This window comes from Hibiscus syriacus, unplaced genomic scaffold (assembly GCF_006381635.1).
Source record: "Hibiscus syriacus cultivar Baekdansim isolate YM2019G1 unplaced genomic scaffold, ASM638163v2 tig00110569_pilon, whole genome shotgun sequence".
NCBI lineage: Eukaryota > Viridiplantae > Streptophyta > Magnoliopsida > Malvales > Malvaceae > Hibiscus > Hibiscus syriacus.
This window is the reverse complement of record NW_024062784.1, coordinates 1,689,305-1,713,937: the sequence shown is the minus strand read 5'-3', so window position 1 is coordinate 1,713,937 and position 24,633 is coordinate 1,689,305. Positions and strand designations below refer to the sequence as shown.

General features: G+C 40.7%; 3 protein-coding genes across 4 annotated transcripts; 2 read left to right on the top strand and 1 right to left on the bottom strand.

The window, feature by feature from the left end:
* Positions 1 to 251: 251 nt before the first annotated feature.
* Positions 252 to 4,020, top strand: LOC120132589 (dihydroorotase, mitochondrial-like). Of its 2 annotated transcripts, none has more exons than XM_039149327.1 (9): positions 252 to 332; positions 585 to 730; positions 1,310 to 1,491; positions 1,750 to 1,886; positions 2,077 to 2,242; positions 2,376 to 2,492; positions 2,741 to 2,901; positions 3,627 to 3,832; positions 3,892 to 4,020. In XM_039149327.1, the coding sequence occupies exons 1-8, from the start codon at positions 297 to 299 to the stop codon at positions 3,819 to 3,821; spliced, it is 1,140 nt and encodes a 379-aa protein (XP_039005258.1). In that variant the 5' UTR covers positions 252 to 296; the 3' UTR covers positions 3,822 to 3,832; positions 3,892 to 4,020. The 2 variants fall into 2 exon arrangements, with proteins under 2 accessions (XP_039005258.1, XP_039005259.1); XM_039149328.1 differs by having other exon boundaries at positions 268 to 332; positions 3,627 to 3,824; positions 3,884 to 4,020.
* A 459-nt stretch (positions 4,021 to 4,479) lies between these two features.
* On the top strand, positions 4,480 to 5,085 carry LOC120132677 (LOB domain-containing protein 2-like). The gene has a single exon (XM_039149388.1). The coding sequence runs from the start codon at positions 4,480 to 4,482 to the stop codon at positions 5,083 to 5,085; it is 606 nt and encodes a 201-aa protein (XP_039005319.1).
* Positions 5,086 to 5,635: 550 nt separating this feature from the next.
* On the bottom strand, positions 5,636 to 7,754 carry LOC120132676 (seed biotin-containing protein SBP65-like). The gene is made up of 5 exons (XM_039149387.1): positions 7,341 to 7,754; positions 6,773 to 7,298; positions 6,340 to 6,628; positions 6,064 to 6,252; positions 5,636 to 5,971 (listed from the first exon to the last, which is right to left on the bottom strand). Exons 1-5 carry the CDS (start codon positions 7,741 to 7,743, stop codon positions 5,636 to 5,638), a joined length of 1,743 nt encoding a protein of 580 aa, XP_039005318.1. The 5' UTR covers positions 7,744 to 7,754.
* Positions 7,755 to 24,633: the final 16,879 nt, after the last annotated feature.

Here is a 24,633-nt window from a genome sequence, read left to right as displayed (position 1 = left end):
CTGATTTCAAGGGGACACTCCTCCACCGGGCTTCCACCCCATTCAACCTAGGAAATATCCAAAGTGTTTAGGTGTTCCGGTTCATCGTAATTTGTAGACTAACTGTTTGATAAATTGTCCCAAAGAAAATTTATACCAGTTTCATCCATCTTTTACGGAATACAGTTTTCCTTCTTTATTTTTAATGATCTGATACTTGGGGGGGAAAAGAAATGTTGGAATGAAGTTGAAGTATTTTCCCTGATGCTATCGTTTTCGCTTGAACAGAGACTCTAGGCTGCTCTGCTCCTGCCAAAATGATAAATACATTGGTTTTGCCTAGGCCTATTGAAGTATGCATAAAACTTCATTTTTTTTATATTAACTCCCATCTTTCTGCTTTCCACTTTCATAACAGCCGATGCTTTTGCAGTTTTTTAATTAGTTTTCAGAGGAATAAAGCTAAGTTTGTCCGAATCGGATTCTATTCTAACTTTCATACTTCTTCCCATCAGTGTTCTTCGATGTTTGCCCATTGATTGTTTCCATGGTTTTTGCCTTGCCTTTGTAGTTTGTACTTTGTTTAACTGTTTGTTTTGGTATAGGCATTGAAGTTGTCCTCTACAAAATTTGACTTGTCAAGAAAATCAAAGTACAGCACACCGAGGATGGAACTAACCCTGACTCAACCTGATGATTGGCATCTTCATCTCCGTGATGGTGACCTTCTTCAAGCTGTCGCCCCTCACAGGTTGTTTTACTTTTTCTAATAGTAGACTTTCGGGGTATTCGATTTTTGGTAACTAGGCTGGTGGCCTAAATCACTTTTGCCATTCAGTTAAACTGGTATTTTGGTTAATGTCTTAAATTCAGTTTGTTATTGTTTCCACATTATCTATTAAGACCTGTGCCAGTTTGTATTCAATCCAATGTTATTTGAAATATTCTGCGTGTTGGATACTGCTCAAAACTATCCTTAGATTGCATTTTCACATCTTTATATATCTCTATATACCTGGTTTTATGCTGAATAATCTACTTATTAATATTTGGGGTTTTGAACTTACTGACTTAATTGATAGACACATTTGATTTTATCGATTAAGTAGTTATCAATTATCATACTTTACCAGTTATGCTATTTCTGTTCCAAAACTTAATTGTTTGGTTAATTCTGTTTTAACAAGCTTTGAACAAAGTAACCAAAACAATCATTTGCTCACCCCTTGTTCACTTGAATTACTTCTTCAATTTATGGGGAAATTATCTGTTGATTACATTCTGAATGATTGTGATTTTTTTACCCATCTTATTAGTATTCTTATTGCAGTGCAAAGCACTTTGGAAGGGCAATAGTAATGCCAAATTTGAAGCCTCCTATTACCACCACCACTGCTGCTATTGCTTATCGAGAATCAATCTTGAAAGCATTGCCTACTGATGGCAATTTCACTCCACTAATGACACTATATTTAACAGATAAAACCAGTCCCAATGAGATCAAGCTTGCTAGTAAGTCAATCTCATATTTAATATGGTTTAAGGATTCTTCTTATTTGTTTAACATGTGGAAAACCTCTACCAAATTCCAATGTCTCTTTCTTTACCGTGCCAGGCTTCTGCACTTACAGTCGTTTTTAATTTAGTCCATTCATTTAGAATTGTAGAGAAACTACAATTAAACAAGTGACTCCCATTTGTTATTTGGTCTCATTTGTTCTGGCTTGAGTCTTGCGGTTTTGTTGATGATTGAGCCTAATGTGTTGACAGGAAAGAGCGGAGTTATCTTTGCTGTTAAGCTGTACCCTGCTGGCGCTACCACAAACTCTCAAGATGGTGTTACAGATCTGTTTGGGAAATGTCTACATGTTCTAGAAGAGATGGTTGAGGAAAACATGCCGTTACTGGTAATTTAAACTATACTAAGTTCACTATTATATGTTGGTCAACTACAATGCTCTTGTACATTGGCAATGTGATTTCTTAGATAGCATAAGAAATTCAAATGCAGCCTGTATAATTTGAAGACACTGCTTTTTCTTTTTTACTTTTTTCGCTTACGACTTGTATAATTATTAATCTGATCAATTTATATAGGTTCATGGAGAGGTCACAGATCCTAATGTTGATGTTTTTGATCGGGAGAAAGTGTTCATTGACACTGTTTTGCAACCTTTAATTCAAAGGCTTCCAAAATTAAAGATTGTGATGGAGCATATCACCACTATGGATGCTGTTAGGTTTGTAGAGTCTGGTAAAGAAGGTAAACTTGCTTTTAGGGAAAAAATTTGCCAATTACTTTTCGTTTCTTGTTTTACTGGTAGTACATGTCCTTTTAGTTTTAGATTTCTTCCTTGTTTCTCATTTAGCTCACGAGTTTTTGTTTTCTGCTTTAGGATTTTTGGCTGCAACAGTTACACCGCAACATCTTATTCTCAATAGAAATGCCCTCTTCCAAGGAGGATTGCAGCCTCATAATTACTGCCTTCCTGTACTTAAAAGAGAAACCCACAGTATGTTCCACTCAACATTTTCCTTGATGCTGGAAATAAGCATTGCTATCTATATGTAGATCGTTGGACTTCATTTATGAGTTGGAATTAGTATACGAATCATTGCTTTTGTTAAAAACATGGTGTAATTATGATAGACGAGTTTGCTTTTGTTTCTTATGGTTTTAAAAACTTATAGTCAGACGAGTTCAACAGCATTTCTTAAAATAATTGTCTCAACAGATTTTCGTGTGCTTGTCTTACCCCAGGACAGGCTATTGTTTCAGCTGTGACTAGTGGAAGCAAAAGATTTTTCCTGGGAACTGACAGTGCTCCCCATGAGAGAGAAAGAAAAGAATGTCCTTGTGGTTGTGCTGGCATTTACAATGCCCCTGTTGCGTTATCGCTGTATGCTAAGGTCTTTGAAGAGGTAATTTTCTTCCTTGTTAATTGTAAGATTCTTACTTTTTCTCATGAATGCTTTAACGGAACTTGAATCAGAGATAGGCCATATTAATGAGGTTAAGGATAGGTTAGTTAGGGATTCCGAATTTTTATATTTACTGCTCTGAATAGGAACATGTACATCTATAGCTAGTTCATAAACCTGTGAAAGATACCGTCTCTCTTTTATTAGATTATGAAAATAGTATGGTACTATATTGCTCCGGTTTTTTTATTTTACATTAAATATCCATGTCTGACACCATGCCTGATTCATATTTGGGCATTAGTAGAGAGATATGACCATTCAAGGACTATCCTAATATATGGAAAACTGAACCCACTGAGTGGCCTCATTGCCATAGGTAAAAGGAAGTGTTGTTTTCCCTTAAGGACCCGGGTTTGAGCAACTGCATCTGTAGGGTGCGTATGCATCGTCAATAGGCTAAGAAAACTCTGAACAATACTACCTTGTAATCATTCCAAACTATTAAAAAATAATATATGGAGAAGTTTTAAGAAATTGAATGAGATTATGTCACCCATATATCCGAATCTCACACCTAAGTTCGAGTAATACAGGTTCCATTTTTTACTTGTCTATGTTGATCAAATACTGCATTTCTTGTTGATTGATACTCAGATCTCATATATCTGACGTTTTGATTTCACTTTCCTACCTTAAAGTCTGGTTTTTGTTGTTTATTATAGGCAGGTGCACTTGATAAACTAGAAGCATTTACAAGCTTCAACGGACCGGACTTCTATGGTCTCCCGAGAAACACCTCGAAAATCAAATTGACAAGGAATCCATGGAAGGTTCCGGAGTCTTTCTCGTTTCCTTTGGGCGACATCATTCCTATGTTTGCAGGTGAAACACTTGAGTGGCAACCATGCTTCCCTTGATTCTATCTTCTTCATTTTCAGAGCTACATTGTGTAATTGAATTTATGTAGCTGAAAGACTATTGTTGAATAAGGTTCAAAGAGTAAAGAGCTAATAAGACTGAGAACGATAAGCCCGAGCATGAACTTCGATTCACTCGGTTGCATGCTGTTACAACATCGAAAAGGATGTTAGTTTCAATACGTCTAAGTTTACATTATCATCCGATCAACTGCAGTATGTGTAAGCAGATGGACCCTTATTCGTTTTCGATGAAATAGATGAATCATAAAATAAAGATACCCGACAGAAAGACAGTAGAAAAACTGTCTGAAATTGATTAAAAGCAAGTGTATATAAAATACTATTAAGCTTCCTACATAGAAGCTATTCTTCATATGAGTCACCTAAACCCCAATAAACTCATCTGTTTCACAAAGGGACATTCTTTTCGTGTCCACCTTACACACACTCTTAATTGTTGCCCACTCTCTTCAGCTCACTCTATTATTTAATCCCACTTCTCTTTTCTGTGCCATTCCCTTCCAAACCAGCTTTATTTATACTAAAGGTAAATCCCTTTATTTTTCCCATTCATGCCTTCCATCACTTCTTGATTACTCAATTTGAATATGTATTTGATTTATTTGCTTTTCGTCTCGTATAAATTTGGTTCAGGATGCAAAGGAACACCACTAGCAATGGCATGTCCGCAGCCGCGACACGGGTGCACCCCGTGTGCGCCGCAAGCAAGCACCAACGGAAGAAATGTGACGAGGTTTGCATCCTGGCTCCGTATTTCCCGGCCAACAAGTGCCGGGAGTTCCAAGCCATGCATAAGGTCTTTGGCGTCAGCAACATGACGAAGATCGTCCGGAATGCAGGTACCGACGAGGACCCGAAGAAAGTGGCGGATTCGTTGATATGGGAGGCGTTCTGTTGGCAGAAGGATCCACTTTTGGGACCCTACGGAGATTATAGGAAGGTTTATGAAGAGCTGAGCTTGTATAAGAAGCATAGCCAGATGATGATCCTACAAGACCACGATCATCATCAGCCCGGTCACCAGGTGTTCAAAATGGGCGCCGCTCACGCGGTCGCACCGACGAAAAGAGGCAACACAACGTTACGATGCTACAGTCCCGACGTCGACGCTAATTCTCTCTTCAGATTCAGCGGATACCCGTATCCACAATCGGACAAGGCGGTGCAAGAAAAAGGCATGCATAATACGACTACTATCGTTCCACTCCAATACTACGTTTCAGCAGGCAACGTCTTATAAGTCACTTATAGCACATGAAAAACATCAAAAGGTACATTAAAAATAAAAATTTTATTCAGATGTAGGGTTTATGAGTACAAGATGGGACAACATCCTATAGATTATCTTTTATTCGGACAGTGCCAATGTTGTGTTGGAAACTTGTTCAACTTGTTTTTCTTCCCTACAGCATTTCGATGTTTTATATTCTTTTACGGTCCATGTTCACATTACAAATAATATTTGATTGTTTATAAAATGACTTTAATAATTAGTATTTACTATTTTTCTTTTAATTCGGTGGACCCAAAATTTAATATGCACTCAATCTAATATATATAAGTTTATTTAAAAGAATTTAATAAAAAAATATTAAAATGTATACAATAATTATATTATTTCCCCCTGAATAAAACTAAGAACAAACACACTGAAATATATAAGAAGAAAAACATATTGAAATATGCATGAACAACGTACAGCAAAAACTTGTTACACAAGTTACAAACAAGGAATTCTAGATTCCTATTTATTCAACAAACCAGCAAACAAACACAAACTATGCCCCCAATCATGTATTATATTCGTTTCGATTCCCACGCCGGAATGTGGTGGCGTCTGCCCCGTGCTCGGTGCTTATCGTGCCGCCGCTCCCTCTTTGAGTTTTGGGTTGGTTGTCATCTTCGTCGAAGTCGACGTCGGGTCCAATATTAACAAGGTCGGTCGTATTCTGGGCGATCTCCACTATAGTTTCAGCTATGGCTCCCAAAACTCCCGATTCCGTTTCATCTCCTCTTCTTGCTGATCCCTCGAAGTTTCTCTCCGTCGCACTGTGCTTTGCTCTCTCTACGCCCTCCGTTTGCATCGGTCCTTTCTCTCTTTGATCATGGCGACGCCTCTCGGTTTCCTCAAATAGGACAAAATGATCAACGAATTTGTTATGTCAGTATGAAACTTTTTGAATGATAATAAAGAGGGTGGAGTTGTCGATGTTCAAACCTGGGTGAATCCACCGGATTTGTTAGTCTCCGACGATCCCTGAAAGGTTTGCTTCAAGGCATCTCCGATTGGCTTTGCAGTCTCCTCGATTTTCTCTTTGGTTTTTCTCGGAAAATCCTGGACTTGTCGTCTGATCTCACTCGGTCTTTCTCTGCTTTCTTCTTCTTCTTGGTAAGAAATGTATTCATCCTTCAAAACAATAAGAACTGATTACCAAAATATATTCAAATTAAACAGAATTATTAGAATTATTAAATTAATAAGGTGGAAAATTACCGTTGTTTCTTCAGTGGATCTCTTAGCTTCAAAATCTCTGGCCGCCTCCTCCTTTTTCCTGGCGGTATACTCTATAATAGTCTCACCAGCAGCTGAAGCAGCATCCTTGGCCGCCCTTAATGATGTGGCGGCAAGTTCCTTCGATTTTTGGCCGGCATACTCCGCCGCACCCTCCACCATCCTCGCCGCCACCTTTGTTCCTTCCACCGCTTTCTCGGTGGTATAATGTGCCGTAGTCCACCCGGCTACTACAGCTCTGTCCTTCACATCCACAGCCACTTTCCCCGCCAATCCAGCAGCCTCCTTGCTTTTCTCTACCGTAACATCTTTGGCATCAACCGCCTTTACTCCTGTATAACTGGCAACGGTTTTAGTAACATCAACTGCGGTATCTTTCGCTTTCACCGCCGTTTGCAATGCATAATCTTTGGCCTGTTCCATTTTCGGCACCGAATAATCCGCTGTAGTCCTGCCTGAACTCGATAGGGTTTCGGCCGCGGTGTCTTTGGTCTCGGTTCCTTTCTCCGCAATGTATTGTGAAGTCTTTTTTGCACCTTCGACGATCGTGTCCTTCGTTTGTCCACCCATCTCCGCCGCCTTCTGAGCAGCTCGACGAACAGTGTCCGTCGCTTGTCCACCCTTCTCCGCCGCATACTGAGCGCTTTGACGAGCGGTTTCCCTTGCTTGTTGACCCTTATCTTTGGTGTACACGGCTGCGGTGTTAAGCGCTTGGGCGGCCGATTCCTTGGCCTTGTTATACCGTTCTTCGGCAGCGCGTAAAGTCTCCATTGAATTCTGTTGAGCTGTTCCTCTTAGCTTAGATATCTCTTCTAGAGATAGCTGCTCTCGTTTCTCGCCACCCTCTTCTTTATCGATGTTCCTCAGTTCGCCGGCAGTTTCCATGCTATGCCTTGTCTCTTTATCGCTCTCGCGTTTGCCCATAGACTCCATTGAAGCACCTGCACTCTGCTCACGTTTGGCCTTAGACTCCATTGAAGCACCTCTCTCTTGTCTATTTCCACCGATCTTCTCGTGTTTGAAGCCCTGAGACTCCATTGAAGCACCTCTGATCTGTTTTCCAGGCCCACCGCTCACTTCGAATTTCCCTATGGCGTAATTAGGCTCTCTCGCCCTCTCTTCACCGTGTTTTCCTCTTCCGGTTCCGACGTCATCTCCTTCCGTTTCCGCCACTATCGTGGTGGAAACATTAATGTCACCGACTTTCCCTCCGAGTTCATGGCACTCCCTGTGAGGGACTTGCCTCGCAACGCCGGCATCCGACTGTTTCGATTTCTCCGCAAGGGACTCGAAGTGAGTTGCCATCTTAGGGACTTGGTTTTCCTCCAAGTGAACCTCTCTCTCGCTCGTGGTGTTCTCTCTACGACTTAGTTGATCGGACGCCATTATCTCACTGATCGGAAATCTTTTTGCTGATTTGATGTTGGATTTGTGTTGTGAGGCTGAAACGCCGATTGGGGCTTGAAATATAAGGAGAGAGAAGATGGAGATACGTGCATGGACGTTGACACGTGTGATGCTGAGTTGGACATTTGGGACACGTGTGGTGAATATAATAATGTGAGAGGTGAATCATCTTATCCGTTTGGACAAACAATTTGGGGTTTCATCTGCACACGTGTTTACGTTCTCTGGCTTCCACGATTAATCCAATCATAAACTGCACCGCATATAGAAAACCCTGCGAGTCGGGTATGAATTTATTTTCAATTATATTATTTTATAATATTAATAAAACAATAAAATATTTAATATATTGTTGATGCATATTAATAATCTTGAGAATCATATCTTATAAAAAATAATTGAGTGGATTTTATTAAATTATGTTAAAATATTTTTTTATTTAATTTTTAAAAATTATAAAATAATCATTAAAATTAAAAAATTTATTAACTCATGACAACGTATATACCTCTTACAAATATAGTTATTATTTTATATATTTAAGTCTCGTTGTTTTGTTTTATTTAATTAAACTATCTTTTATTTTCATATGAAAATAGTAGATGATTTTGTCTGATATTATTGTAACACGTTTGTTCCTTCTTGTAGTACATTTTTTTTTCTATTTTTAGGATTGTATTTGATGTCACCTCGTCAGTTGGTGTTTGTTTAGTTATCTTGATGACATATTTTATTTGAATTTTGGATTGATTCTCTTCATTCTATTAGATTATGATTAAGTTGTGATAAAATCGGATGTCAATATATCATTATTGTTAAACATATTTTTATATTAATGTTAATAACATTTATTGTTCATCATTGTAGACACATAATTTCGTCTTCACACTTTTATAGTACTTACATATATATATTAGTATTACTCCACACTTTTATAATATTTACATATATATATTAGTATTAATTTTATTTATTTCTTGCATATTACAAGACCAAAATTAGGTTACAAGACCAATCTGCTGGCCCAACAGTGGACCAAGTCCAGCACACGTGACCCACTGGAGTTAGGGTTCCCAGAACCCTAGCAGTTTCCCCATCCAGCGCCGCATCACCAAGATTCCAGGGCTATCACGTCGCTCCAAGACCCCCATCACCGCACGTCTCGCCTCCAAACGGCCGGAACTCTCGGCCACGCAAAGAAACAAGCAACAACAACCAACATCAGTGTTTTACTCTAATTTAAACTCTAAAAATAGCCATTTTTGGGCTATAAATATTATGTAAAGCACACAAGTTTAGGATTACGAAAAATACACAAAAAAAAGATACTAGGCACGAGCACACAAAGAGAGATCGTGAGAGTCACAAAACTCAGAAGGTTGTAAAAGCATTCGAAGCATTTTTCTTGAAAAGAAATAAAGGGTATTTTTCTTGGTCTTTTACCTTTGTTTTTGATTCGGTTCCCTTGCACTGCTTGCATGTTGTTGTTGTTGAGTCTCCTTTGAACCATCAAGAAAAACCATTTGGCCGATGAACTCTTAGGGGAAGGATCGAGACTTTGATCTCAGTTCTACCCTCCCCCGAGGCCTATTTCGAAAAACCAGTTTAAGATTTGGGTTGAAGGCAAGAAGAGCTTTCGAAAAAAGCTTACCTTTTCGTGTTTGGCCGCCGATGAACGACGGCCGCCGCGGATCAGCGGCGGTGGCAAGGCAGCTTGAGGCGGCGCAGGGCCGTTTTCTGGAAATGAACGGTGGTGTGTTCATCAGTTGGATGAACAAAAGAGAGAGTCTGAGTGAGGGAGGGGAGCCTTCGACGAGAGAAGAAGAGAGAAATGAAATTTCAAAAAAATATTTGAGTCATATAGTTAGCCCAGCGGACCAAACTGGCCCGACCCGTGCTTATATCAGATCCGCGTGTTTTGCTAAAAGGGGTAAACTTCATTTTGGCTCCCTCTGTTTTGAAAAACATTCAATTTGGTCCCCAAATCGGTTGGGTAAACTTCATTTTGGCTCCCTCTGTTTTAAAAAACATTTAATTTGGTCCCCAAATCGGTTTAATTCCCTTGGTTATATTCTAATTCTGCCATCTAACTTTATTTTGTTTCATTTTACCCCTTTATACTTATATATATTTTATTATATCTCGTATTTACTCTTTTATACATAGATATTTGGATTTGTATTTATTTACACTATATTATATTATATTCCTATTAGTTTATATATATACATTACTTATTTTTCTTTTATTACATGCTATTTATTATATATATATTACTCATATTTGCTTTTCTTTGTTTTTATATTTTTTATTCATGTATATTTTTATATTTTTTTTTCTTTATTTGAATTTTCGTATTTTTCCTTGTAAATTTTATTCATATTTCATTCCTAATTCTTGTGTACATTATACTTTCTTTATTTCGTTTGTTCGCCTTATTTTTATATTCTAATTTTATTATTTTTATTATCTAACCATTTTCTCAGTGTTTTAAGGATGTTTTCAAAACAATCAGAAGTAAGTAATTCAGGATCAAATTTTACCTTTTTAATTTAAAATTGCAATTTTATTAAATCATGACAACTGGAAATTACATAGTACCGAAAGGGCGGTTCAAGGGTGCTAATCCTTCCTTGACCGTAACCGACTCCCGAACTCGACACATTTCTGAAAAAACGCAGATCAGGTAAGATGGTGTCCGACCCACCTAAATTCGTTTTAAAATGGTCGGTGGCGACTCCAACCCAATTATTTCAAGTCGAAACCCAATTCCGGGCCCAACCGAAAGACGGTTCCGACAGCTTGGCGACTCCGCTGGGGATCCACAGGTAAGCGAGTCAGGCTAAGGTAATTTCCAGTTGTCTTTTTAACGAAAATGGTAAGTTTAAATGTTAAGGTAATATTTCGATCCTTTTTACTTACTTTTGATTATGTTTTCGAGTAAATAGTTGGACTAATCGTTTTCTCATGATTTCAGACTTCAAAGTTTTTTTCATCTAAGGCTCTATACCCGAGCTCCAATTCCTATTTTAAGTGGGGGTGAAAGCGACGCCTTCGTGTGAATTTATTCACCGTGCGGGCCTAGCAAGTAGCCTTCGGGATTCATATACCTTATGTCTTCGTGTGAATTTATTCACCGTGCGGGCATAAGGGAATGTGTCCCCTCGAGTTTAACTTAGTCCATACAAGCCTGTGATGGGTTTAGGACTAAGGGTCTGGCAAGCCCAAGGGGGCACTGACAAGGAGAACTCGGGTACCATTTTTTTAAAACCTAAACCGGGAGACCATGAAGAATTAGAGCCTACCCCAAAACCACGTTCCAAAACTTAGGATATTTTTACCCTAACCATGTCTTTTTGCGCTTTTTCCTTCCGTCATTTTTTTATTTGTATTTTTATTTTACTAACGTTTTTGCCTTTGTGTTTGTTTTCTAGCATTTGCATCATTACAAGAGGCTATTGATCCCTAAAAAGCATTTGTTATACACAAAGTAATTCAAATTAATGGATAAAGGTGTTGTAATACAAGAGATTGAAAACGCTGAGGCACGACTATGGTCCGAGAAGGCTCAGAAAGAGAAGGGAGACAGTCTTCAGGGAAACTATGTGTCAGAACTGGTTAGTTATGCCGCTGTCAGCCTGAAACAGAATAATGTCCAGGAGCTGCGAAACATTTGGGATAGTTGGAAGAATGACAGAAAGCAGAAGTTCAGCCAACGATATGGTGATATCGCCCTCTTGCTCCATGTCAAGACTGATGAGCCCTTACTCCGAGCATTAATTCAATTCTGGAACCCGGGATATAGTTGTTTCACCTTTAACCAGGAAGACATGGTGCCTACTATCGAAGAGTATACTACTCTATTGCACTGCGAAAGCATCAAACTAGAGAGGGCATATATTAAACATATCAAGAGTCAGCCATTCAAGAACGGACTGGCCAAGATTGCAGGGGTTGATGAAAAGTGGGTGACTGATCGACTCCGGCACAAAGGTAGCGGGGAAGGAATCGAGTGGATCCATATAAAGCAACTAATGAAAAACCACCCTGATGGGTGGAAGACTATAGACCTTTTTGCACTGGGTCTGTACGGTTTAATCATATTTCCGAAGGCTTTGGGGTGCATTGACGCTGCCGTGGTGGAATTATTTGAGCAACTTTCTAAACGAGTTAACCCAGCACCAGCCATCTTGGCCGAGACCTTTCGATCGCTCAACCATTGCCGAAGAACTGGCGGAGGAAGATTCACCGGGTGCATTCAGCTCCTTCAGGTCTGGATTCACAGCCACTTCTGGAAGACTGACTGGGTTGCCTACCGCCGTTTCAGCACCACCTATTCACCTCTAGGTGAATTTATTACCTTAAAATGGCATGAAGGCGCTTCGAAAGAAAAATGGATGAAGGTCTTCACGCATCTTCAAGACCGAGATATTGTCTGGAGAGCCCCTTGGTTATTCCTCAGTGATGTTCTTTTTCGATGTGGTGACTCTGACACTGTGACCTTACTTGGACTTTGGGGAGCAGTCGGGTATGCTCCGCTATTAGCACTTAGACAATATGGAGCACGTCAGTTTGTCCCAACAACGTGCGGGTTGGCTAGGTCAGAGTTTGAGTATCACGGTGACAGCTATAAAAAGATGATCAAAGAAGCGGCCGATTCATGGAGGAAAGTATTCCGGATGGATAATGTAGCTGCCAGAAGCATGCTCACTCCGGATTATGTGGAGTGGCGAAGATTAAGAAAGAATGACAACATCCCTGTGCCAGACTGTGATGACACCCGGACCATGGAAGAACATCTCAGGCATGTCCCTTCTGAACTCGAGATAGCCAAGACCGAGTTTGAAGCAGTGAATAATGAGCTGAAGCAAAGGATAAAGGAACTTGAAGCTGAACGTTATCAGTGGAAGCTTGATGCTGACTCTCAGAAAGATCGGGCAGAAAAATTGGAAAAAGAACAAAAAAGAGTCCGTTTTGAGCTCGAAGACTTGAGAAAGGGGTATCAAGATAAGGTCAAAGATAACTCCAAGTTGAAGGTAACCTCTGAATACTGGAAAGACGAAGCTCATAGCCTGAAAAGGAAGTTTGAGGGGCCTGATGAGAAAGCTTGGAAAGAACAAATGAAGACTGCCCAAAGACGCTTGGCAGATAGTCAATATCAGAACCAGCGCTTGAGAGTTCGGATAGCTGACTTAGAAAAACGACATGAGAAAGATGGCAATACAATAGCTGAGTTAGAAGCTATTGTAGATGGGTTCAAGAGGCAAGCAAACGAGCTTCAGATAGTGCCATTCGACGGAGGATTACAATGGCGTTTCCGTTGGGAACAAGCACAACGAAGGGTGAGGGCCCGAGATGCAACCATCCGAGATTTCCTGGATCAAGTGCAAAAAGCAGCCCGTCATCTTCACGGCCTAGCAAGGGAAGCTGGTGTGGTTCGACAAGGCATTCAACCAGTGACAGATGAAGGCAGAAGACTTGTCAACCTACTGGAAGCTGTTCGGGGTCTAGAGGATTTAGTCCGAATGTATCTTTAATCTGTTTTTTTTTCTCTTAAAAGATAAGACATTTTTGTCTGAACAAGGGTTATTTATAATAATGAACACTTTTCTAGATCAATGCCTCAAATTGCATACATCATGCATTGCATTTCTTGCATTTTATATTTCATGTCTGTTTATTTTATGTTTTTTCCATGTTTTTACATTCGTATTAACTAACAGAACATGTCTCAGACACCGAGTGTACCACCACAAGCATCAGATACACATCACCCGCACAATACTCGAGCAAAAAAGAGACAAATGGAAGCCAGAATGGAAAAGATCGAAGAGCACATGGCAAGACTTCAAAAGGAACTAGAAGATAAGATGGCTCAGAACAGTGAAAGTACTCTTGAGTCCATCAAGAAAAATCAGGAGTCATTGGTCGACCAAATCGTAGCCAAGTTATCAGGTCTACAGCAAGCTAGTGCATCAGGGGCATCTCTTCCGAGGGGGTGGCCATACCACCAACCCGCAAGTGGTTCTCTCACCCGGAATATTACCCGGGGACGCATCTGCTACTAAAGGGAAAGCAGCACTACCCGGGGACTCATTCGTTACCAAAGCGAAAGTTGCACCTGCTGTGAAGATACAAACTTCTACAATCATCCCTGATGATCATCCGGATGATTATCATGTCCCAGACTTTGACGAGGAAGATAAAGCTAAAAAGATGGAAGAAAAGATAAAAATATTAGAAGATCAAATAAAGATGGTCCAGGGAGACCATGATTATTATGGAGTGGACGCAATGGAGCTGAGCCTAGTTCCAGACTTAGTGCTTCCACCAAAGTTTAAAGTTCCTGAGTTTGAGAAGTTCGACGGGAACAGTTGCCCTTCAGCCCATATTACTATGTTCTGTCGAAAGATGACAGGATATGGCGGGAATGACCAACTCCTGATCCATTGTTTTCAAGAGAGCCTGTCCGGTTCAGCTATTCGGTGGTACAACCAGCTTAGCCGAACTCATATCAAGACGTGGAAAGACTTAGCCAAGTCTTTCTTGGAGCACTATAAGCATATCAACGATATGAGACCAGACCGGGTCATGTTACAAAGCCTAGAAAAGAAACAAAATGAGAGTTTCCGACAGTACGCACAGAGATGGAGGGATTTATCTATGCAAGTTCATCCACCCTTGGATGAAAAGGAAACAAGAAAGCTATTTGTACAGACCTTGAAGGCACCTTACTTCGGGCACTTGGTAGCAATCACGTCGGGAAGTTTCTCAGATTTAGTCATGGCCGGTGAAATGATCGAGTTGGCCATTAAACAAGGAAAGATTGAGGGAGGAGACTCCAGTAAAAAACCTCCCATGAAGAACAAAGAGTGAGAGATCAACAATGTAAACACCTACAGTGTCAGCAAGGGGGTTACGATCTCAAGCTCGAATTCCACAGCAGCTGTACCATCCGGTACTTCTAGACAGAACCAGAGAGAACCAAGAAGAGAAAGGGAAATGGAGCAGTTTGACCCCATTCCCATGACGTATAAAGAATTATACCAACAGCTCTTCGACACTCATGCAGTGTCGCCTTATACTATGAATCCAATAAATCCCCCTTACTCGAAATGGTATGACGAGAGCGCCCACTGCGAATACCATGGCGGTGTGCAGGGGCATTCGATTGAAAGTTGTCTCGCATTCAAGAGACTTGTGCAACGAATGCGTAACAAGAATTGGATCACTTTTAACTCCGGAGCACCAAACGTCGCCCAGAATCCCTTGCCCAATCATCATGAGACAGGAATCAATGCCGTTACTACCAAAGGGGGCAGGAAGGTTAAATCGAGTGTTTCAGAGATCAAATCTCCTTTGGCTTGGGTATGGAGCCAAATGGTGAAGGCAGGGCTTCTTGCACCATATCCAGATACGACAGAAAATGAAGATGGTAACCATTGTTGTTACCACAACGAAGAAGGACATAAAGTACAAGATTGCCCAGAGTTCAGATCGTTAGTCCAACTCATGATGAACCAGAAAGAGCTGGAGTTTTACGAAGAAATTATGGATTCTTTGGAAGCAGATGTTTGTGCCACCGGAGAATCATCAGATAGAAAATTTGGTAGGGGTAGTCCTTTGATAATTACCCCTAAGGCAAGCATGACAGTAACAACACCAGCCAAGGTGGTAATCTCCGCACCTCGGCCTTTTCAATATAAGGACAATCGGCAAGTGCCATGGAAATACGAGTGTCAGGTGAGTACTTCCGGAGGAGGTAATAGTAAAGTGGGGCAGAGACCACTGGAGCCGTTCAAAGAAGATGTGCTAGTCGTCAATGAACCTATAAAGGAGGAAGAAGCTAAAGAGTTCCTCAAGATCTTGAAGCACAGCGAGTACAACATTGTAGAATAGCTCCACAACTTACCTACACGTACTTCAATGCTAGCACTATTTTTAAGTTCGGAAGCACACCGAGAAGCGTTGTTGAATGTCCTTAACCAAACGTTTGTGCCACAAGACATACCGGTCAGCAAGATGGATCGACTGGTGAACAATATTCAAACTGATAATCTCATCTCGTTTTCAGATGATGAGATTCCATCAGGAGGAAGAGGCCGAACGAAGGCGTTACACATTACTACCTACTGTAAGGGGCACGCTTTACCAAGTGTCTTAATCGATAATGGTTCAGCCCTGAACTTGATGCCTTCGATTACATTGAAGAGGCTACCAATCGATACCTCTCATATAAGAGCTTGTCAGAATGTGGTCTGAGCATTTGATGGGACCAAAAGAGAGGTAATCGGAAAAATCGAGGTACCATTGACCATTGGGCCAGCCACCTATGAGGTTGAGTTCCTTGTGATGGATATCATTCCGTCCTATAGCTGTCTTTTGGGAAGGCCATGGATTCATCAAGCAGGTGCAATACCCTCCACGTTGCACCAAAAGGTTAAATTTGTTATTGACGGAGCCTTAGTAACTATCAACGCTGAGGAAGATATCGTGGCAAGCGTGACCACGGAGGCTCCATACATCGAAGTAGACGAGGAAGCGATAGAATGTTCGTTCCGCTCCTTGGAGTTTGTGAATGCCACATTTTTGGCAGAAGGAAATAGAATCCCAAGACCTCGACTCTCCAAATGCACAAGGATGGAGATCAAGCAAACCCTAGGCCGAGGCGCCAGAACCGGGAGAGGTTTTGGGAAATATTTGCAAGGGATGATCAATCCTGTCATTCCCATCTCAAAATTAGACCAATTTGGGCTCGGTTTTCAGCCCAGTTATCATGAAAAGAGAAAGGAGATTCAAAAGAACCGGGAGAGAAGATTGGCCAGATTGACTAGGAACGAATTTCAAAGGAAGCCCATGACATTCCCGCCGCTTTTCAGAACATTCAAGTCAGGTAGTTATGTGTTTGAGACCACCACATCCGAGTTAGAAACGGCTCTGGATGATCTGAACGTTAATGCCGTGACCACAGAAGATGTTGACAACGGAGATAGATCTGGGATATGCCTTCTGCCACATGGGTTCGTGCCTAGCAGTTGGTCGGTGGAAGAACTACCTGTGGTTTACAAGAATCTTTCAGAGTAATATTCGAACTATCCCTATTTGCCTATACCCGGGGCAATAGGTGATCTTTTGTAAGGGTGAATAAATATTTTGTTTAAGTTTAATAAAAGATGCATTTTTCTTTTCCATGGCAAACAAACTTTTCTTTTATTTTTGAATTCATTCTCTATCTCCTTCATTCCAGTACTTCATTTCCAGTTACTCTCAAAGTTAGTTCTTAACCGTTCTGTGTGGGATATTATCCTCTCACACATGCACATTTTCCTCCTTTCAGGTTCCCAGATAACGATAATGGGGGCACTAATGATCCTGATCCGGAGGTGGATTTTGAATCAACCATTTGTCTTGGGGAATTTGAAGAATGCGATAATGAAGAAGAATACAACTTGCCTACCGAATTGTTGAGAATGATAGAAAAGGAAGAAAAGCAAATACTGCCACATGAGGAGGCGATCGAAATCTTAAATTTGGGCACTGAGAAAGATCGAAAAGAGGTTAAAATCGGCACAACTCTTTCGACTGAAGCAAGAAAAAACCTGATAGCCTTACTTCAGGAGTACGAAGATGTGTTTGCTTGGTCATATCAAGACATGCCGGGACTAGACACAGATATGGTAGTTCACAAACTGCCAATCAAACCAGAATTCAAACCAGTGTAGCAAAAACTGAGAAGAATGCAACCAGAAATGCTCCTTAAGATCAAGGAAGAAGTCAAGAAGCAATTTGATGCCGGTTTTCTCCAAGTGGCCACATACCCTGAGTGGGTGGCCAACATAGTGCCTGTGCCGAAAAAGGACGGGAAAGTACGCATGTGTGTCGATTACCGGGACCTTAATAAGGCCAGTCCCAATGACAACTTTCCTCTGCCACACATAGACACTCTGGTGGACAATACAGCCGGGAACGCCTACTTTTCATTCATGAATGGATTTTCGGGGTACAATCAGATCAAGATGCATCCCGAAGACATGGAGAAGACCATTTTCGTCACAATGTGGGGAACTTTCTGTTACAAAGTGATGCCTTTCGGATTAAAGAATGCTGGGGCAACATATCAGAGAGCTATGGTGACCCTGTTCCATGACATGATGCACAAAGAAATCGAGGTTTATGTCGACGACATGATTGTCAAGGCACAAACCGAGAATGAACATATCAAGAATCTGAGGAAGCTCTTCCAGAGATTGAGAAAGTTCCAACTGAGACTAAACCCTAGCAAGTGTACCTTCGGGGTAACATCTAGAAAACTATTAGGCTTTATAGTCAGCAGGAGAGGCATACAGGTCGATCCTGATAAGGTTAAGGCTATCCAGAATCTACCTCCACCACGAACCCAAAAAGAAGTCCGAGGTTTTCTGGGCAGACTAAACTACATAGCTCGGTTCATCTCTCAGTTAACCGACAAATGTGACCCCATCTTTCGTCTCCTCCGAAAGAATAGCCCTGGAGCATGGGATAAAAACTGTCAGACTGCATTTGAGAAAGTAAAAGAGTACTTGTCTCACACTCCTGTCCTGATGTCCCCTATCCCAGGAAAACCTCTGTTTTTGTATCTCTCCATATTCGAGAACTCCATGGGGTGTGTTCTGGGTCAACACGATGAGTCTGGGAAGAAGGAAAGAGCCATCTACTACTTAAGCAAGAAGTTCACCGATTGCGAGGTCCGATATCCTCCTATTGAGAAGGTTTGTTGTGCCCTGGTATGGGCTACAAAAAGACTTCGACAATACATGTTGTATCACACCACTTGGCTGATTTCCAAGTTAGACCCACTAAAATACATGATGGGTGTACCTGCTCTATCCGGAAGGTTAGCCCGATGGCAGATGCTTTTGTCTGAATTTGACATCGAATACGTGAGCCAAAAAGCGGTAAAAGGCAGCGCCATATCCGATTTTTTGGCAAGCAGAACTGATGAGAGCTATGAGCCGCTGGACTTTGATTTCCCAGACGAGGACTTAATGGCCATATCTTTAGAGGAAGCAAGCATTTCAACGGACGGTTCCTGGAGAATGCACTTCGATGGGGCATCAAATGCACTAGGACATGGCATCGGGGTAATTCTAGTCTCCCCAGAAGGGAGTCACTACCCATTTACCAGCAGACTGAACTTTGATTGTACCAATAACATGGCAGAATATGAAGCCTGTGTCTTGGGAATTCGGGCTGCACTGGGGCAAAATATAAAGACTTTGCGAGTGTATGGAGACTCAGCCTTAGTAATCTATCAGCTCCGAGGATAGTGGGAAACCAAGGATATAAAGCTATTAGAGTACCGAAAACTAGTGTTGGATCTGCTCGAAGAGTTCGACGAAGTCACCTTCCACTACGTGCCTAGAGAAGAAAATCAAATGGCTGACGCTTTAGCTACCTTGGCAGCCACATTCAAGGCTGGCGGGGAGTCTGAAATGATGCCAATTAACATGCAGTCGTATGAATACCCAGCTCATTGTTACCAAATTGAAGAAGTGAAAGACACTAAGCCTTGGTACTACGACATTCTGCAGTATATCAAGCATCGGAGTTATCCAGAAAAAACCACTGAAATCGAGAAGAGAACCCTTAGAAGGTTGGCAGCTGGATATGTCCTTGACAGAGAGGTTCTATACAAGAAAAGCCATAACCAAGTTCTGTTAAGGTGCGTCGATGCGGAAGAGGCAAAAATGATAGTGGAAGAAGTACATGATGGGGTTTGTGGAGCACATGCAAATGGGCATATGATGTCAAGACAAATAATGAGATGCAGATATTTTTGGTCCACACTGGAAAGTGATTGCATCAACTATGCTAGGAGATGTCATAAATGTCAGATTTATGGAGACAAGATAAATGTTCCACCCCATCCGCTTCATGTAATGACATCACCATGGCCTTTCTCTGTATGGGGCATGGACGTTATCGGGAAAATCCATCCGAAGGCTTCGAATGGTCACCGTTTCATTCTCGTAGCAATTGACTATTTCACGAAATGGGTAGAGGCTGCGTCCTACGCCAGTGTCACTCAATCCACTATTTGCAAGTTTCCGAAGAAAGAAATTATATGCCGGTATGGTCTACCTGAAAGGATTATCACCGATAACGCAACAAACTTGAACAACAAGATGATGAGTGCTGCTTGCGAACAGTTCAACATAAAACATCACAATTCCACTGCTTACAGACCAAAGATGAACGGAGCAGTAGAAGCAGCAAACAAAAATATTAAGAAGATAGTGGAGAAAACAACTGAAACTTACAAAGACTGGCATGAGAAGTTGCCTTTTGCTTTGTTCGCTTATCGAACCTCGGTACGAACTTCGACTGGGGCAACTCCATTTTCACTAGCCTATGGAATGGAAGCAGTGCTACCCATTGAAGTCGAGATTCCATCTCTCAGGGTCTTGTCAGAAGTCAAACTAGATGATGCAGAGTGGGCACAATCCAGATATGATCAGCTTAATCTGATAGATGAAAAAAGACTGAAAGCCATTCATCATGGTCAAATCTATCAGAAACGAATGATCCGAGCACATGACAAAAAGGTGCGCCCGAGAATATTCCGTGAAGGGGATCTAGTGCTAAAAAGAATTTGGCCAGTCCAGAAAGATTTCCGAGGAAAATGGACGCCAAATTGGGAAGGACCTTATGTCGTGAAGAAGGCTTTCTCCGGAGGAGCCCTTATCCTGGCTGAAATGGACGGACCTGAGCTGCCACATCCCATTAACTCGGACGCAGTCAAGAAATATTTCGCTTAGGATGAAAACCCGAGAGGGCGTCCTAAGTTGGAAAAAAAATGAAAAAAAACAAAAACAAAAAAACAAAAAGAGAAAAACGTTTAGGGTGAAAACCCGAAAGGGCGCCCTAAATTGAAAAAAGAAGAGAAAATAAGGTGGGTTCAAGATGAAAACCCGTAAAGGGCGTCTTGCAACCAAGGATGGGTCCAAGTTGAAAACCCGGAAAGGGCAATTTGGATATTAACGGTGGAAACATCCCGGCACATGAATCTTCTACGAACTCAACAAATCGGAGAAATGTTGCACCCTCCCAAACGTTGTCGCATTTTCAAAGATCCTTTGGCAAAGGCTGCATTCAAAGTCACCAAACGGCTTTTCAGCTCAGAAGTGCCCACGTTATCGAGATCTAAGACATTCATTTACACATCATTGTGTATTCGTCTTCTAGAATGTTTGCCATGTATTATTTGTTCTTCTCCTCCCTTATGAATAAAGACCATCTTTCCTCCAATTCCTTTCGAGCATCTTGAATTAGATTTAAACCTAATGGTTTATTTATTTTTTTATGAAAGATAATCGCATATTACTGTACAAAGATTCATTGAAAAGTACAGGTACCCAGAATCCAATCAAGGCTCATACACATGCTTGAGATGGGTGAGGAGCATCTCCAAAAAAAAAATGTGCACATCAGATTCAGACATTTGAAGAATTCAAGATCAGAGATCGGAACTTCAAGCTTTCAAAATCAAGAGTCAACAACGACAGGCCACCGGAAATCAAGATTTTTCTCCAGAGCCCAGAATAACATATGTTGCCCATACATTTTTAGGCATACCTAAGAGCATGACATCCATACCATCGCATATATGCACATCTTTGCAGGTTTTACCCAGAGCCAATTTCAACTTCACAACGAAGGATATTGGACTCCAGACAACGCAAGTTCAACTTCACGACGAAGGGACCACTGGTTGTCCACAAAAATCTCTCAATTTCAGAGCCAATTTCAACTTCACAACGAAGGATATTGGACTCTAGACAACGCAAGTTCAACTTCACGACGAAGGGACCACTGGTTGTCAACAAACGTTTCTCAATTCCAGAGTCAATTTCAACTTCACAACGAAGGATATTGGACTCCAGACAACGCAAGTTCAACTTCACGACGAAGGGACCGCTGGTTGTCAACAAACATTTCTCAATTCCAGAGTCAAGTTCAACTTCACAACGAAGGATATTGGACTCCAGACAACGCAAGTTCAACTTCACGAAGAAGGGACCGCTGGTTGTCAATAAACATTTCCTCATTTCAGAGCCAATTTCAACTTCACAACGAAGAATATTGGACTCCAGACAACGCAAGTTCAACTTCACGACGAAGTGACCGCTGGTTGTCAATAAACATTTCCCAATTTCAGAGCCAATTTCAACTTCACAGCGAAGGATATTGGACTCTAGACAACGCATGTTCAACTTCACGACGAAGGGACCGCTGGTTGTCAATAAATAACTTCCCAACTTCAGAGCCAATTTCAACTTCACAACGAAGGATATTGGACTCAAGACAGTATAAGTTCAACGTCACGACGAAGGAGCTATATACAATACCAACTTCACAAACAGATTGATCCAACTTCGCGACGAAGGAGTCATCTGTAAACACCACAACGCCATAATCTTCAGAACAAGGGTCACCTTCATGACGAAGTACCTTGAACCAAAAGATGATTCAGAGGCCACTTGTCGAAAGCTTTGAGCTCGTCTTCAACTTCGCAACGAAGGATTTCATGCTCAAAATCTTCCAGTTTTGACTCAACCCCACGACAAGGGAGTCATTTCTTGATCAAATTTCAAACTCTGTGACAGAGGATAGTTGATATGGACGAAATTTGTGTCTTTTAATCTTTGCTCTATTGTCGTTACACGATAATGAGCAAAGAGGGGCAGCTGTAGACACATAATTTCGTCTTCACACTTTTATAGTACTTACATATATATATTAGTATTACTCCACACTTTTATAATATTTACATATATATATTAGTATTAATTTTATTTATTTCTTGCATATTACAAGACCAAAATTAGGTTACAAGACCAATCTGCTGGCCCAACAGTGGACCAAGTCCAGCACACGTGACCCACTGGAGTTAGGGTTCCCAGAACCCTAGCAGTTTCCCCATCCAGCGCCGCATCACCAAGATTCCAGGGCTATCACGTCGCTCCAAGACCCCCATCACCGCACGTCTCGCCTCCAAACGGCCGGAACTCTCGGCCACGCAAAGAAACAAGCAACAACAACCAACATCAGTGTTTTACTCTAATTTAAACTCTAAAAATAGCCATTTTTGGGCTATAAATATTATGTAAAGCACACAAGTTTAGGATTACGAAAAATACACAAAAAAAGATACTAGGCACGAGCACACAAAGAGAGATCGTGAGAGTCACAAACTCAGAAGGTTGTAAAAGCATTCGAAGCATTTTTCTTGAAAGAAATAAAGGGTATTTTTCTTGGTCTTTTACCTTTGTTTTTGATTCGGTTCCCTTGCACTGCTTGCATGTTGTTGTTGTTGAGTCTCCTTTGAACCATCAAGAAAAACCATTTGGCCGATGAACTCTTAGGGGAAGGATCGAGACTTTGATCTCAGTTCTACCCTCCCCGAGGCCTATTTCGAAAAACCAGTTTAAGATTTGGGTTGAAGGCAAGAAGAGCTTTCGAAAAAAGCTTACCTTTTCGTGTTTGGCCGCCGATGAACGACGGCCGCCGCGGATCAGCGGCGGTGGCAAGGCAGCTTGAGGCGGCGCAGGGCCGTTTTCTGGAAATGAACGGTGGTGTGTTCATCAGTTGGATGAACAAAAGAGAGAGTCTGAGTGAGGGAGGGAGCCTTCGACGAGAGAAGAAGAGAGAAATGAAATTTCAAAAAATATTTGAGTCATATAGTTAGCCCAGCGGACCAAACTGGCCCGACCCGTGCTTATATCAGATCCGCGTGTTTTGCTAAAAGGGGTAAACTTCATTTTGGCTCCCTCTGTTTTGAAAAACATTCAATTTGGTCCCCAAATCGGTTGGGTAAACTTCATTTTGGCTCCCTCTATTTTAAAAAACATTTAATTTGGTCCCCAAATCGGTTTAATTCCCTTGGTTATATTCTAATTCTGCCATCTAACTTTATTTTGTTTCATTTTACCCCTTTATACTTATATATATTTTATTATATCTCGTATTTACTCTTTTATACATAGATATTTGGATTTGTATTTATTTACACTATATTATATTATATTCCTATTAGTTTATATACATACATTACTTATTTTTCTTTTATTACATGCTATTTATTATATATATATTACTCATATTTGCTTTTCTTTGTTTTTATATTTTTTATTCATGTATATTTTTATTTACCTATCTATTTATATTTTTATATTTTTTTTCTTTATTTGAATTTTTGTATTTTTCCTTGTAAATTTTATTCATATTTCATTCCTAATTCTTGTGTACATTATACTTTCTTTATTTCGTTTGTTCGCCTTATTTTTATATTCTAATTTTATTATTTTTATTATCTAACCATTTTCTCAGTTTTTTAAGGATGTTTTCAAAACAATCAGAAGTAAGTAATTCAGGATCAAATTTTACCTTTTTAATTTAAAATTGCAATTTTATTAAATCATGACAACTGGAAATTACATAGTACCGAAAGGGCGGTTCAAGGGTGCTAATCCTTCCTTGACCGTAACCGACTCCCGAACTCGACACATTTCTGAAAAAACGCAGATCAGGTAAGATGGTGTCCGACCCACCTAAATTCGTTTTAAAATGGTCGGTGGCGACTCCAACCCAATTATTTCAAGTCGAAACCCAATTCCGGGCCCAACCGAAAGACGGTTCCGACAATCATCGATAGTGGTATTTATTTATATTTGTTATTTTTCAAATGGTTTGGTTAGACTATTAATGCTCTTCTTATATGATCCTATCATTCAATGATTAGTTTGTTCACTTCTATAGTAGTAGAAAAATAACCAGTTAATGCTATTTAGTCTACTTATCATTTTACTGTATTTACTTTTTATTCGATAA

Excerpts from the sequence above, each read along its gene's own strand:
- LOC120132589 (XM_039149327.1), top strand. The coding sequence starts at position 297 with ATGATAAATACATTGGTTTTGCCTAGGCCTATTGAA. Across the intron at positions 731-1,309 it reads CAAGCTGTCGCCCCTCACAG|TGCAAAGCACTTTGGAAGGG; the intron begins GTTGTTTTACTT and ends TTCTTATTGCAG. Across the intron at positions 1,492-1,749 it reads CAATGAGATCAAGCTTGCTA|GAAAGAGCGGAGTTATCTTT; the intron begins GTAAGTCAATCT and ends ATGTGTTGACAG.
- LOC120132677 (XM_039149388.1), top strand. The coding sequence starts at position 4,480 with ATGCAAAGGAACACCACTAGCAATGGCATGTCCGCAGCCGCGACACGG.
- LOC120132676 (XM_039149387.1), bottom strand. The coding sequence starts at position 7,743 with ATGGCGTCCGATCAACTAAGTCGTAGAGAGAACACCACGAGCGAGAGA. Across the intron at positions 6,253-6,339 it reads GATCCACTGAAGAAACAACG|GATGAATACATTTCTTACCA; the intron begins GTAATTTTCCAC and ends ATTGTTTTGAAG. Across the intron at positions 5,972-6,063 it reads AATCCGGTGGATTCACCCAG|GAAACCGAGAGGCGTCGCCA; the intron begins GTTTGAACATCG and ends GTCCTATTTGAG.